The sequence below is a fragment of the Ambystoma mexicanum genome, chromosome 1p, assembly GCF_040938575.1.
Source record: "Ambystoma mexicanum isolate Mex_15411 chromosome 1p, UKY_AmexF1_1, whole genome shotgun sequence".
NCBI classification, from domain to species: Eukaryota; Metazoa; Chordata; class Amphibia; order Caudata; family Ambystomatidae; genus Ambystoma; species Ambystoma mexicanum.
Window position 1 is genome coordinate 1,116,323,977 of NC_090921.1, and position 12,829 is coordinate 1,116,336,805.

The following is a 12,829-nucleotide window of genomic DNA, read 5'->3' on the forward strand; positions in this document are numbered from 1 at the left end:
GGGTGGCCAGGATGTTGCTGACCCGCAGCCGCAATTCATCCCAGCGCTTGTGGCAGTCACGTGGAGTACATGGGATGGGCCATACTGCAGTCACCTTGTCGGCCACTTCCTGCCAGATGGCCGTGTTCCTCCCCTGGCTTGTTTGGCGATTGACAGCCCCAAAGATTGCATCTGCATTTGCCTCCACATTGTCAGTGAGCCAGTCAGTTCGGGCTAAGTAAAACGTAGCTTGAGTAGCCAGACTCAGGCCCTCTTGATTTGCCACTTCCTGGCATGTCTGCTGTGTTAGATGGTGTGGATGACAGCAGGAAGTGGCTGATATTGAGGGAATTGTGGTTTTCAAAATAGCCACCAGAGAGCTCCCAGTTTCTGCGATGACGCTATTTCCGGTGCCGGTAATTCTGAAGCCGAAACACCAAAAACACCAATTTCTTGTCTTTGACACCAGTAAATTGTCTTGGACGGTAATTCCGGCATTATGGTAAAAATCTTTCTGGCAGGGGGGAAAGTGAGCGCCTGCGGACCTGGAATATGCCAGTGATTCCGGTGGTCAGCCTGCTGGTAATGGTACAACTGGCACGCCGGAATTACCAGCATTTTTCCGAGATACTCATAATGAGGGCCAATATGTGTGAAGGCAAACCTTTGTCTAAGCCATACAACATCAAAACCCTTACAGAGAGAAGGTATAAACAATCCACTTCTGTGAGTAAATCATTTTTTACTGCACAGAGCTGTATTGCCGATAACTTAGAGTGATAACCATACCACAATAAGTTACGACTGTTTTTCCTATATGACTCGTATAAACATTGTCAAAATATGGAATGTAGAACATAATATCTCAATAACCGGGGACCCATCTTTAACACTAATAAACAATTCCCAACATCCTTTTTCTGCTGTTTTCATCACATCACTATGGCATAGTAGGATGTGTTCAGAATATGCCCTGCTATTGCTGTGGAAAACTAAATGTTAAGTCCTTGAGTCACAGGGCATATACTTTACTTGTCTTCCAGAGTTACACTCCTGGCAGGGTAAAGTGAATGGGCAGTTCTAAAATTTGCCATTACAAGGTGAAATCTTTTGCTTGCCATGAGGACATTTTTAGTGCACTTTGTGATTTTTGGGAATATATGTAGAATCGTTGATGTTTGTGAATGATTTATATTTTATAGTGTCTAGCATCAAAATAATACCAGGAGGCACTTTTATGGGGAGATAAGACAGCGTTTTGGGGTCATGGCAATACAGGGACAGTGACCTTTCTTGTCCCTCAAAATTCACAAGGGGGTTATCCCCATTGAGATACGCTGGCAAAGGCAATTTCACAATTCATTACACATATCCAAACCAACAATATTTAACCCTTGAACACAGACCACATTATGACTGAAACTTTTTTGTTGTGCAGAAACTAAAATAATTATCAGGATTTGTGTGTGTTTTCATGATTTTAGAGGGCTTCTTTTCAGAGAGTTAGCGGTATCTGCATAGTTCATCATTGTATTTATGCCTGCTGTTTGACATTAGATGTGTTTATCACAACAGGTGATTCATTGAGCATTAAAGAAGAGGCACCCAATGCTTCCATGGTGCTTCATGAGACTCTGGGAGGAGAAATGACTGGTTGTACCATAGGTAAGTGGATTTGCTCACCTATCGTGTCAATTTCCTGCATCCAGCCTTAATTTATTTTCCTGATCTATATTTTGTATTGCAATGCAGGATTAATAGTGTGCTAATACAGCATCAGAGTGGTCTTCACGAAATGGGGTTGGATGAAGGTGTGGGTGGACCTGGAATGCAGGGCAATTGTTAGGTGAAGGCTTGTCATAGTAGGTTTTTTTTTGTAAGTCGTTTACGTCCAACCTACCACACGGTTAACCCCTATCCCGTTCCTGTGTTGTGTTGAAGAGTTGCCTGAGATGCCAAAATATTGGCAGGGTGAGACATAGATATTCACCACACTGTAATATACAGTTCTCTACTATTTGGTAAGAGAAGGTTCCACATCTTGGCTCTTTGCATTCAATTAACGTTTATTGTTGCTATTGTGTCAAGTTATTTTGCTGACGTATTTCACGCCATACATAGCGCTTTTGTAAGGCAGCATGATACAATGTAAAATAAGACTAAGTGAAGCGAGGCCTCCTGCCTACTTTCTAATGAAGGGCCTGTATTAGAAACTGGGAGAGAGGCACCTCATTATTTGCCCCAGTTATCCCACTGTCAATTTGTTTAACATTTTATCATACTGTCTTACACATGTGCTTGCAAAATAAGGCACACATTAACAATGATGAAGCTTCAATTGAGCGCAAAGCACCAAGCTATGGAATCTTCTCACCTACTTGATCAAATTGGTTAGTAATAGAGTACCGCTACTATTCCACACACGAGTTTCTGCTGCGGCTCACAATAACATGACGACATATCTCCGTTGTAGAAGTCTATGAATATTGCCTCCAAGCTGCATCTCTTATTACATGTTTGGTAAAGAGATTATGAAGGCGAGGATTTCAAGTCCAGTGAATGGACTTGTATTTAGGAAAGAAAGGGAGACTGAACGGTACCCTCTGTTTCATGGGAAGTCAATGTAGAAACTTGCAAGTGAGGGGGGTGATGTTTTCAGAGCAGTTTAGGCCAGAGAATTCCAACCTTTGACAATTGTTGGTATTAAGTACAGTGCTTAATGTTTCAGAGAGGCCCAAGTTAAAACGATTAAGAGCCAGTAAAATTTAGTGAGCGATTTCAGTTCTATACTGCAAATTCATTTGCCTCTAGCAATAGTTGTAGGCGTCAAGATGGGGTAGGCCACATGTAATGACTAGACAATTTGAGCACTCAACTATTTAATACATGAAGAGAGGGAGTGCCCGTGTGACGTTGGAACAACAAAACAAACAGTAGTAAATAAAGGTGTTGAACTGTTTTTCTGGGCTAACAGAATGGGCGGGGGGGTGGAGGGGTTGGATGAACACCTATCGGGTCTAGGGTTTTCAATTAAAATGGATTCATAGCTGTAGTAAAGATGTTATAAAATAATCCAGTAGTTGCAAGTTATTTATTGTAATATTTAGGCAACCACCGAATTCCACCAACATATCAAAATTCATCTTCTCATGCAAGGGTTAATACCAATATTTACCAAAGGTTACAACTCATTGACAAATGAGCAATATATATGCCAAATATATAGAACTGACAGACTATTTTTTATTTACAGTCTTTATGAGATAAAACACACTAAAATATATGTATTACAAAATGAAATAGCAAATCGATACACAAAGAAAAAATAAAGAATTAGTAATTAACACAAAAACTAAACAATAATGCAAAACTAAAAAGAAAATCCAGGACTTTGCGCCCAATTATAAGAATACGTGTTTATTAATAAATTGCCCTTTGGTTGATAACACGTGTTTTGGCCCTTCTGGGCCTTTTTCAAATCAGGGCTGTTGTGTTTTATGTGTATCCAAGTAAATCTCCTCATTGGATATATTATACAATACAGTTCACAAAAAACAACAAATTCATAATGCATGGATTTTCGAGGGCAAACCCAATGCCAAACATACAAACATCCATGATTGAGAGCAAATATAAAATAAAAAACAGAAATGCACATAAATATTTATCCATATCCATGAGCGAACCAATAAAGAGTTGTGAACGAGAGACAGAAAAATAAGGGTTGGCATTGGGAAGGAATGCATACATTAGGTAAATCAAAAAACAGGGGAGAGGGAAGGGAGGGACAAACGGAAAGGCAAACAGAGCATAAGAAAAAGATGTTCCATTAGTCACGGTTCTTTAAATCACATGTTGCTAGTTATTGTTATGTCGCAATGTTCTGTTGACTTACCCTCACCAGGAGTCACTTGTTAATTCGTATCTTTGTTAAGTTGCGCTGCATTAATGGGTGTAGTCCCTTCGCCGCGAATCTCGCACCATGTTAATTAAATAAAATACCATTAGTCCCAGTCCTATTTGTTACCAGGATTTCAGTTGTCATATATGTTAGGAAAGATTTCATAATTGTAGGTAATTTTCCTTCCATGTGGCAACCCCTAAACTTTTTGCTGTTGTTTTTCACCTTGTTCTTGACTTTGCCAGAGAAGTGCAGCCTTCTGCCGCACTCCTCTGGGCTTTCGCTCCTTTCTTACGGGGAAACTGACATGCCCTTAAGACAGTCAGTACCGGGGAACGCTGTTTCCCGTAGTTTCCTTTATCATGTTGCGGCTTTCGCGCAACATGACACAAGAGGGCACTGTAAGCTAAGTTACAGCTCTCTTGGGTCTCTAGCCTTCTACGGGCCCTAGATACTCTTTTAGGATGGTATTTGATCGGTGCAAGTCATTCAGGGACTGGAATGGTGGCAGCGATCGTTTTGTTTATTTTGAGCTCCTTTTGGCGTTCTGAGCACGTTTTTCGCACTGAACCCAAAATGGTGGCCTGGCTCCCAAAATGGCCAAACCACGAGGCTCCTTTGTCCTGTCCACTGACCGTCTTGCTCCCTTCACCTTCCCCAGGTCGGGCGACCCGGGGCCTTCCTTATTTGGGCATGTACTTTCCCGCGAAACCTGGTTGCTTTCGCGGGCTTCTACATGTCGTTTGTGTGCCTCCAGGGTGTGGGCTGGGATGTCTGGTCCCAATACACATCCTGGGTGCCAGAGAGTCTAGGGTGGTGTGAATGCCTGGGACCACAGTGGTCCGTGATTGGTCCACGTATGGTGTGTGTGTTGATGAGCGGATCTCCCATTGGCTACCCTCCATTTTTGGCGCGAAGGGAACCGTGGATAAGAGGGGGCTGGAAACACCACTACCATGTCGATCTCCTGAGTTCTCACGAACGAAGGAATACAGGAGCCAAGTATCCTGCAACCACGAGGCTGGACCGAGGAATCGCTGGTGACCCGCTGAAGGACTCCTCCTTTGCACTGCTGTCGTCCTGTGAAACCCTTTCTTCCTTTGATCGAACCAGAAGGCCTGTACTGGTGCTTCGACCTTTGGAATAGCAGGAACAGCTATTCCCGGCGACTTCATCATCTCCTGCCAAGTAAGCCTTCGGAAGTGTCTCTGGGCCATCCAGTTGACTGACCAGCTTACAAGGGAGTCCTGCTCTGTAACCGCCGCCAGGTTGTGTTGTATCTCGAGTCCTTGTCACTCTCCCACGCTTCGTGCACTTGGCGTTCCCAGGTCTGAAGGGAGGAGTGTACATTTGGCTCCGATACACACGGCCGCTCCGTTGTCCTGCTGCGGCAACAAACTGTGCAGGTTTCTTCGATTGGGACGTCTTTTTGCTCTACACGACGACGAGGCCTTCCCGACTCTTCCGAACCTGCCAGCTGCTGAAACTAACGTAGAGAAGCCTGGGTCTGCTTGCTTCGGGGACCGGTGAGTAGTATAGCTAGGATCTGGTCGCCCTCCTGCAGTAGCCCATTGCTTTTCCCCGCTGTGTAAAAACAGCACCCTTTTGTCCGTACTCGCGCTCTGCTTCTGCTCGCTGTGGAGGCTGCGCTTGAGTCGCAGAGCCTGTTCTTCTTCTTTGTGCACTATACTGAACTGCCTGACTCCCTCCGAAGAGCTTCTCCTTTTGCCCGTTGGCACCGGCGTGTGCAGGTACTTTAAGCACAAGGCTCCACTCTTCGCAGGGCTCGGACTTCCATCTAGTTAGGTGCCTCTGAAGGCGAACTGAGTCTAAAGCATTATCGCACTGCCTGTTTTCCTTCCCTTTCAGGTGGATTACACATTTCGTGCTTATAACGCTTGCGACTGTCGTATTTGTATATATATTGTGTTGATATGGTATGTGTTGGTTTAATATTGTGATATTGTGATTTTCTCGCTACGGTCATTATTTTAAAGGCCTTAAAATAAATGTGTATCTATTTTTGATATAACAACTGTTTGGAGTAGTTTGTAAGCGCTCTTGCTTTGTGTGCTCACTGCGGGCTTTCAGTCACCCTCACCCCTCTTGAGACCTAGTCTTGACCGCCGTGATCGCTACCTTGATTGGTCTGGCTCGTCCAGAGGTTACCCTGTTCCAAGTAATTAGGTTGGCCTTCTGAACTTCTGCGCCACCAGGACAGAGTTCAGAAATCCGTCTTAACAATATATAAACAATGTAATGGAGAGTTTTAGGTCTGTGTTTATCTAGGTAACTATATTACGTGAATTGCTCGTAATCATCCCCGATTCATATGACCCTCATGTCTAAACCATTGTCAGCAAAACCATTCCATGCAAAATGCAAGAATACAAGAAGAAATTAAGCCGTGCTTAGGACTTACCCTGCATTAGTCAACATCTTTATGGGGATGCTGGAAGAACATAGTGTACCAAGACCCATCATTCAACGACAGAGCCAAACTATGGATAAGATACATTGATGACATTATTCTTATTTGGGAAGGATCTGACACTCTATTTCACGAATTTACCAACAGACTTAACCAGAATCCATTTGAGATAGAATTCACCAGAGAAAATAATGCTGATCAAATTAACTTTTTGGATCTCACCATTCATGTCCAAGATGGCCACTTGGAAACATGGACTTTTCGGAAGCCAACCGACTTAATTCCATCTTACATGCAAACAGTTGTCACCAGCGTACAACGATTCACAACATCCCTCTTGGAGAGTATATTTGAGCAAGACGCAATTGTACAGATGATCACGAAGTCCAACAGGAGTGCAACATTTTGAGGAACTGTTTCAAAAAGAGAGGATACCCGAACAAGTGTTTGCAAAAGGCTTTTGAGAAAACGAAAAATCTCCAACAGGATACTCTAACTCCAAAAATCAGAACAGAAGGGAAACCGATGAAATTGGTCATTGTTTAATTGAGTTACAAACACTATCAGATAATCAGATATACTTTACAGAAGCATTGGCACTTACTCCAATTGGATGAACATTTACACAAATTTGTTGAAGATAGACCAAATATATTTAAGAAAGCAAGTACTCTCAAATCAATTATCTGTCCTTCATTGTTACCAGATCCAGAGGAGGAGAAACAACTCACCTGGCTTACTAAAAATGAACCAGGATTTAGAAAATGTGGTTTTTGCACAATGTGTAAATTTGCAAGTGACAAGACAAAAGAACTCGAGGGTCCCAACGGAAAAACTATTAAAATCAAACACATGATAAATTGTAGAACAAAGTATGTGGTCTATGCTATCATCTGCCCTTGTAAGAAAATATACATAGGCAGCACCAAAAGGGAGCTAAGAACTAGGATTCGGCAACATCTGATGAAAATTGGAAGCCAGGATGTGACTTTACCATTATCCATGCATTGGCAAAAGAATCACCAGATGGATGATACGAACACTATTAAATTTGTTGGCATACAGCATGTTTTATTGAACAAAAGAGGTGGAGATAGAGTGAAAGCACTACGCCAAGCAGAGGCTAGTCTGATTAGTTCTTTTAACACAACTGTGTTAGGCTTGAACTTTGATACTGAAATGGCGTTGTTCCTGTAGGGTAAATATGCATGTAGCATTATATGTATTTCAACTTCAGGTGGACTATTTGTGTACCATATTACATAGGAATATGAAATATTTCATATATGTGCATTTAAGAATTGATAAGAACATAACAAAGGATACTGTAGCTATGTCACACTTATCGAGTATTCACTACCATTGAATGGGAACAATATTCCCCTTACCTTATCATAATGAGGAATATCTAGATCAACCTTGAGAAAAATCACATCCTCTGTTTTATTTTTTATGTTTACTATTGGAGTAATGATGTATTAATATGTTATAGCATTTTATTGACTGTTCTAACAATTTTGCAGACATTAAGGCATGATTGGTCTAGTCATAATTTTAAAAGTATACTCATGCCAGTGTTGCCATGTCGACTATTTCAAAAGCCGACAACGAAGCTCAAAACACATATTGTGGGTTCAGTTTTTCCTATTTCATGCATTAATGTGCGTTTCCTTCACTTAATACATGGCAAACTAGTATCAAGCAATCTCAAATGTTAGGAATCCGCTCTGTGCAACCTAACGCAACACGGATGTGGCAAAGCATTTCTATGGTAACACTATAACAAATAGTTCCAAACTGGCGCCGACCATCCTCGCATTAGACACAAGCCAACGCGTATGACCGGTGCTCAGTAAAAGTAAGTCTTAAGCACGGCTTAATTTCTTCTTGTATTCTTGTATTTTGCATGGAATGATTTTTGCTTGCAATGGTTTAGACGTGAGGGTCATATGAATCGGGGATGATTACGAGCGATTCACGTAATATGGAGAGTTTTAGGTCCGTGTTTATCTAGGTATCCATAACATTGTTTATATATGACTACTGAAACCCCTGTAACAAATAGCACTGGGACTAATGGTATTTTTTTAATTAATATGGTACTAGATTTGCGACGAAGGGATTATACCCATTAATTCAGCACAACTTCACAAAGATACGAATTAACAAGTGACTCCCGGTGACGGTAAGTCAACAGAACATTGCGACATAGCAATAACTAGCAACATGTGATTTAAAGAACCATGACTAATAGACAGAAAATCTTTTTCTTATGCTCTGTTTGTCCCTCCCTTCCCTCTCCCCTGTTTTTTGATTTACCTAATGTATTGGTTCTTCTTTCATATACCCTGTGCATTCCTTCCCAATGCCAACCCTTATTTTTCTGTCTCTCGTTCACAACTGTTTATTGGTTCGCTCATGGATATGGATAAATATTTATGTGCATTTCTGTTTTTTATTTTATATTTGCTCTCAATCATGGATGTTTGTATGTTTGGCATTGGGTTTGCTCTTTGAAAATCCATGCATTATGAATTTGTTGTTTTTTGTGAACTGTATTGTATAATATATCCAATGAGGAGATTTACTTGGATACACATAAAACGCAACAGCCCTGATTTGAAGAAGGCCCAGAAGGGCCGAAACACGTGTTATCAACCAAAGGGCAATTTATTAATAAACACATATTCATATAATTGGGCGCAAAGTCCTGGATTTTCTTTCTACTTTAGCATTATTGTCCTTGACAGGTTTTCCTTGTTTATCCAGTATAGTCGCAGGTCACTGGATTGACGGTAAGACATGTGGGATTAGGGCTCTCCTATCCCTATCCCCGCTGCCTAATTAATCTTCCGAACGTTAAAAGATCGTTTTCATTATAATTGTTGAATTACGAGTCGCCGACCAGACCAGCTGTACATATAAGCCTGGCTCTCACAAAAACTAATCAAATATTGCATTCCATGGTCTTTTCTTTCTCCCTCTCTAGGTCTGGTCCCTTCCAGTGCCTGGGTTACAGCCCCCAGCAGATTCATCCTTGGGTCTGGTCTCAGATGGTCTTTTTTCTGTCACTGGATCTGGTCTCTGCCAGTTTCTGGTATAATGCTGCCGGTCTTCTCTCTCTCCCTGGATCTGATCTCTGCCAATGTCTGTGATATAACTCACAGCAGACAGTTGCTCTTCTCTGCCTCTCCCTCTTCCTCCAGGACCCAGGTCTGTGACATCACTATATGAGCTCTGGGCTCTTGTATGCGGAGGCAGATTACTCGGTCTAATATTCCTTCAGATTGGTTGTTCCCCTTCCCCCCCTTCTCTCCTCCTTAGTTATGTCCCATGTCCCTATGGGCTTTTCCGAAGTGTATCAAGCAGGAACATCCCTGGGACCTAAGGGGGGAACCTAGTTCCGCCCCTTCTTTGATTAGTATGCATGAAGCGGCTGCTGAAATTTTAAGAACCTGGTCTGCTTTTTTGTGATGTTTTCAGACAGAAGCTCCAGTGGAATGAAGTACATGGACAGAAGGAGGTACACTGGGAATCCCCCCATGCACCACATCAAGATGGCTCTTCATCCCACTGGTGTAACCCCCTAGTCCTCATTACCCCCCTACATCCAACCCTAATGGTGCCAATTGTGACTTTGTCACAGCCCATTACCTGCGAAATAGGTTTACTGGGCTGTTAGACCAATAATTTCATAAATCCTTCACAAATGAAATTCTCAAGATTCACAGAAATTACATAGTGTCTTTATTTTTTCTCCTCGCGTTAGCGTACTACATTTTTAAAACATAGACAAGAGATCTCACTGTGGAACAAATACTCTTCACAATTATCCTAAAATTGTGGGAATAGTTTAGGAGACAGTGCCCCACCATTCCTTCTTGGTAGCAAAATCCTGAACAATAGTTGTAAAGTAAATACAACGGTTATACCCATGAAAAACGCCAAGATGTCTGGCAAATGAACGAATACTGTTTGGCTACGACACCTGCCGAGTTTTCTTCATGGCTGGTTTGTGTACATACCGAAGGACATAAATAGTACAGATCCTGCCGTAGGACTGGTACTTGGGGTTTACAGGGAATTAGCAAGGAGTTGTTCCGTAATGCAGTGCAATCTTCATGTCACTTAGGAACACTATGCACATCAAACCTGTTAAATCTAAGAAGGAATCCTCCAGGCAAACATACTGCTTAGGGCATCACTTTATGTCTCAGAGGTTCTTTTTGAAGAACAGTAGCAACAAAAGCATTCATTGCTCGCTGCGTGATGTCATGCATTTTGCCTTTTTAACAAAAAGTGCTTGTGGAGGTCTAGTGTACATGGGAAATGCTAGAAAAGGCAATTCTTGAAAATTCATCTTCAAACAATTGTTCTTTCACCTCATCTGTTCCTTTTTCTAAAAACGAATGTAATCTGTTACCATTTTCTCTGAAGCTAACAAATTCTCTGTTGATTTAATACTACAGGTGATGGAAGTCTGAACGGCAATATAGACACAACGTTTGTAAAATATCCTGAAAAAGCAGTGTGTAAAACTTCATTTGTAAAAGATACAGAGAAGGTGCTCCAGAGGTCTGCAACACTATCTAGAAGCCAGCAGAAGACACATGGGAATCCAGAAGTGCAAGAAAATGAAATGGCTCAAAGAAGAAGTAGTTCAGTTCACCCAGCACATTCCGATTTGCTCGAGCAAATACCTAAAGTGGAAGGACCAGATACATACTGGAAATGTGAAATTGATATGAGCAACAATAAACTTCTTGGAGGTCCAAAAAATATACTGAAAAAACAGAAACGATACAGATGTACTGAGTGTGAAAAAGCATTCACTTATAAGAGAGATCAACTCATTCATGAGAGAAAACACACAGGAGAAAAACCTTATCAGTGTACTTGTTGTGGGAAAAGATTTAGTGATAAGAAGTATTTCATCAGACACCAGAGAACACACACGGGTGAGAGCGTGAAACCATACAGATGTACCGAATGCGGGAAGAGCTTCAGTCAAAGAGGGAATCTTATTAACCATGAGAGAACACATACAGGAGAGAAACCATATCAATGCAATGAATGTGGAAAAAACTTCTGTCAGAAAGGGCACCTTGTCCTCCATGAGAGAACACACACAGGAGAGAAACCATATCAATGTACAGAATGCGGGAAGTGCTTCAGTCAAAAAGGGGATCTTACTATACACAAGAGAACCCATACGGGCGAAAAGCCACATCAGTGTACTGAATGTGGAAAAGGATTCAATAGAAAGAATGAACTTGCTCGACATAAAATAAGACACACAGGTGAAACATCTTATCACTGCATATAATGCAAGAAAACCTTCAGTCTGACTGTTAACAAACATATCATGTGTTTCTCATTGACAATGTTCATACAGCCCTAAACATTGGGAGACAGATGGACAGATGGATAGAATATCCAGAAGTGACTGTAACGATATGAATTCAATTTCAAATACTGGGAATCATTATAGGTGCATGGAGAATATCTTCAGAGCACACAGGCACCTAGCATGTTAATTAATGTGACACTTTATGAAATAAACTGCTATCTAGAACATAATATAGAGAATAAACAGAACTTTTTTTAACCTGAAGGAATGTTCATATATTCAAAAATAAATCAACTTGTATCGTGAACTATTAAATGAGAAAACGGCATAAATGTATTGAATGAGAGAAATGTTTCAGTTCCGAAAGAACATACTCCAAAATGTCAAGTGACACATCATGACTTATATGCAGTTATTTGAACGGTATGAGCAAAAACCAGACAAAGGTTTCGCCTGCATGTATTATAGGAAAGGCCTAAAATAATGTTTGAAATAAAACTTGATAATATTGTAATTTGAACATTAACAACTCCTCAAAACTTTTTAAGTTTGTGTGTGGAGCTAAAAATGTACCTAAAAAAGTTCTCTTTGTGGAATGCTTATGCGGAACGGAATGAGGTAAGTGCGTCCTGATTAATGTTGGTTCCGTGTCATTCAGGAAATTAACACGCTGTGATCGTGTTTAATATTATATTGTGCTGTTTGTTTTTTTTTAGCTTCACATGGTACTCATTGTCCAGGGAAACACATACCCAATCATGTTTTGGCTCTAACAGCTGTGATTCCTTTATACACTCACTTAGGCGCAATGAGTGAGCTCCCAGATGCTGGCTCAGATTCTATCCTCTCCAAAGTAGGCAGTATTTTCCATTCTGTTAGTTCCATGGGATCACTTTAACAAGTAGACAGGGAAAGAATCACCCTTCATTAAAGTCAATGTAGCATAGGCCCGCAAAACCTCACTTTAAATCCACAGCGAGGAGTACATTTAATGTATCCCGTGGACTGGCTCAGTACATTGTTGTCCATATTCCAGGTGGGATAGGTGGCTTACTAGGATTGTGCCGAGGCCTCTGTGTTCTGTTTTTGTGAGGTTCATTATTAAAGCCTTTGGTTACTGTTAAGTGAGGAAATTAGTGTAATTCGAAAGGCTTAACATTGATGTTTC

General features: G+C 41.2%; 1 protein-coding gene across 1 annotated transcript in view; it reads left to right on the plus strand.

The window, feature by feature from the left end:
- The window catches only part of LOC138449245 (zinc finger protein ZFP2-like), a 381,275-nt gene extending 369,094 nt beyond the window's left edge, over nt 1-12,181 (plus strand). Inside the window, exons 7-8 of the mRNA XM_069604754.1 lie at nt 1,555-1,644; nt 10,781-12,181. Coding sequence (XP_069460855.1) covers nt 1,555-1,644; nt 10,781-11,637 — 947 coding nt within the window. The 3' untranslated portion in view covers nt 11,638-12,181. The remainder of the gene's footprint in view (nt 1-1,554; nt 1,645-10,780) is intronic.
- Nucleotides 12,182-12,829: the final 648 nt, after the last annotated feature.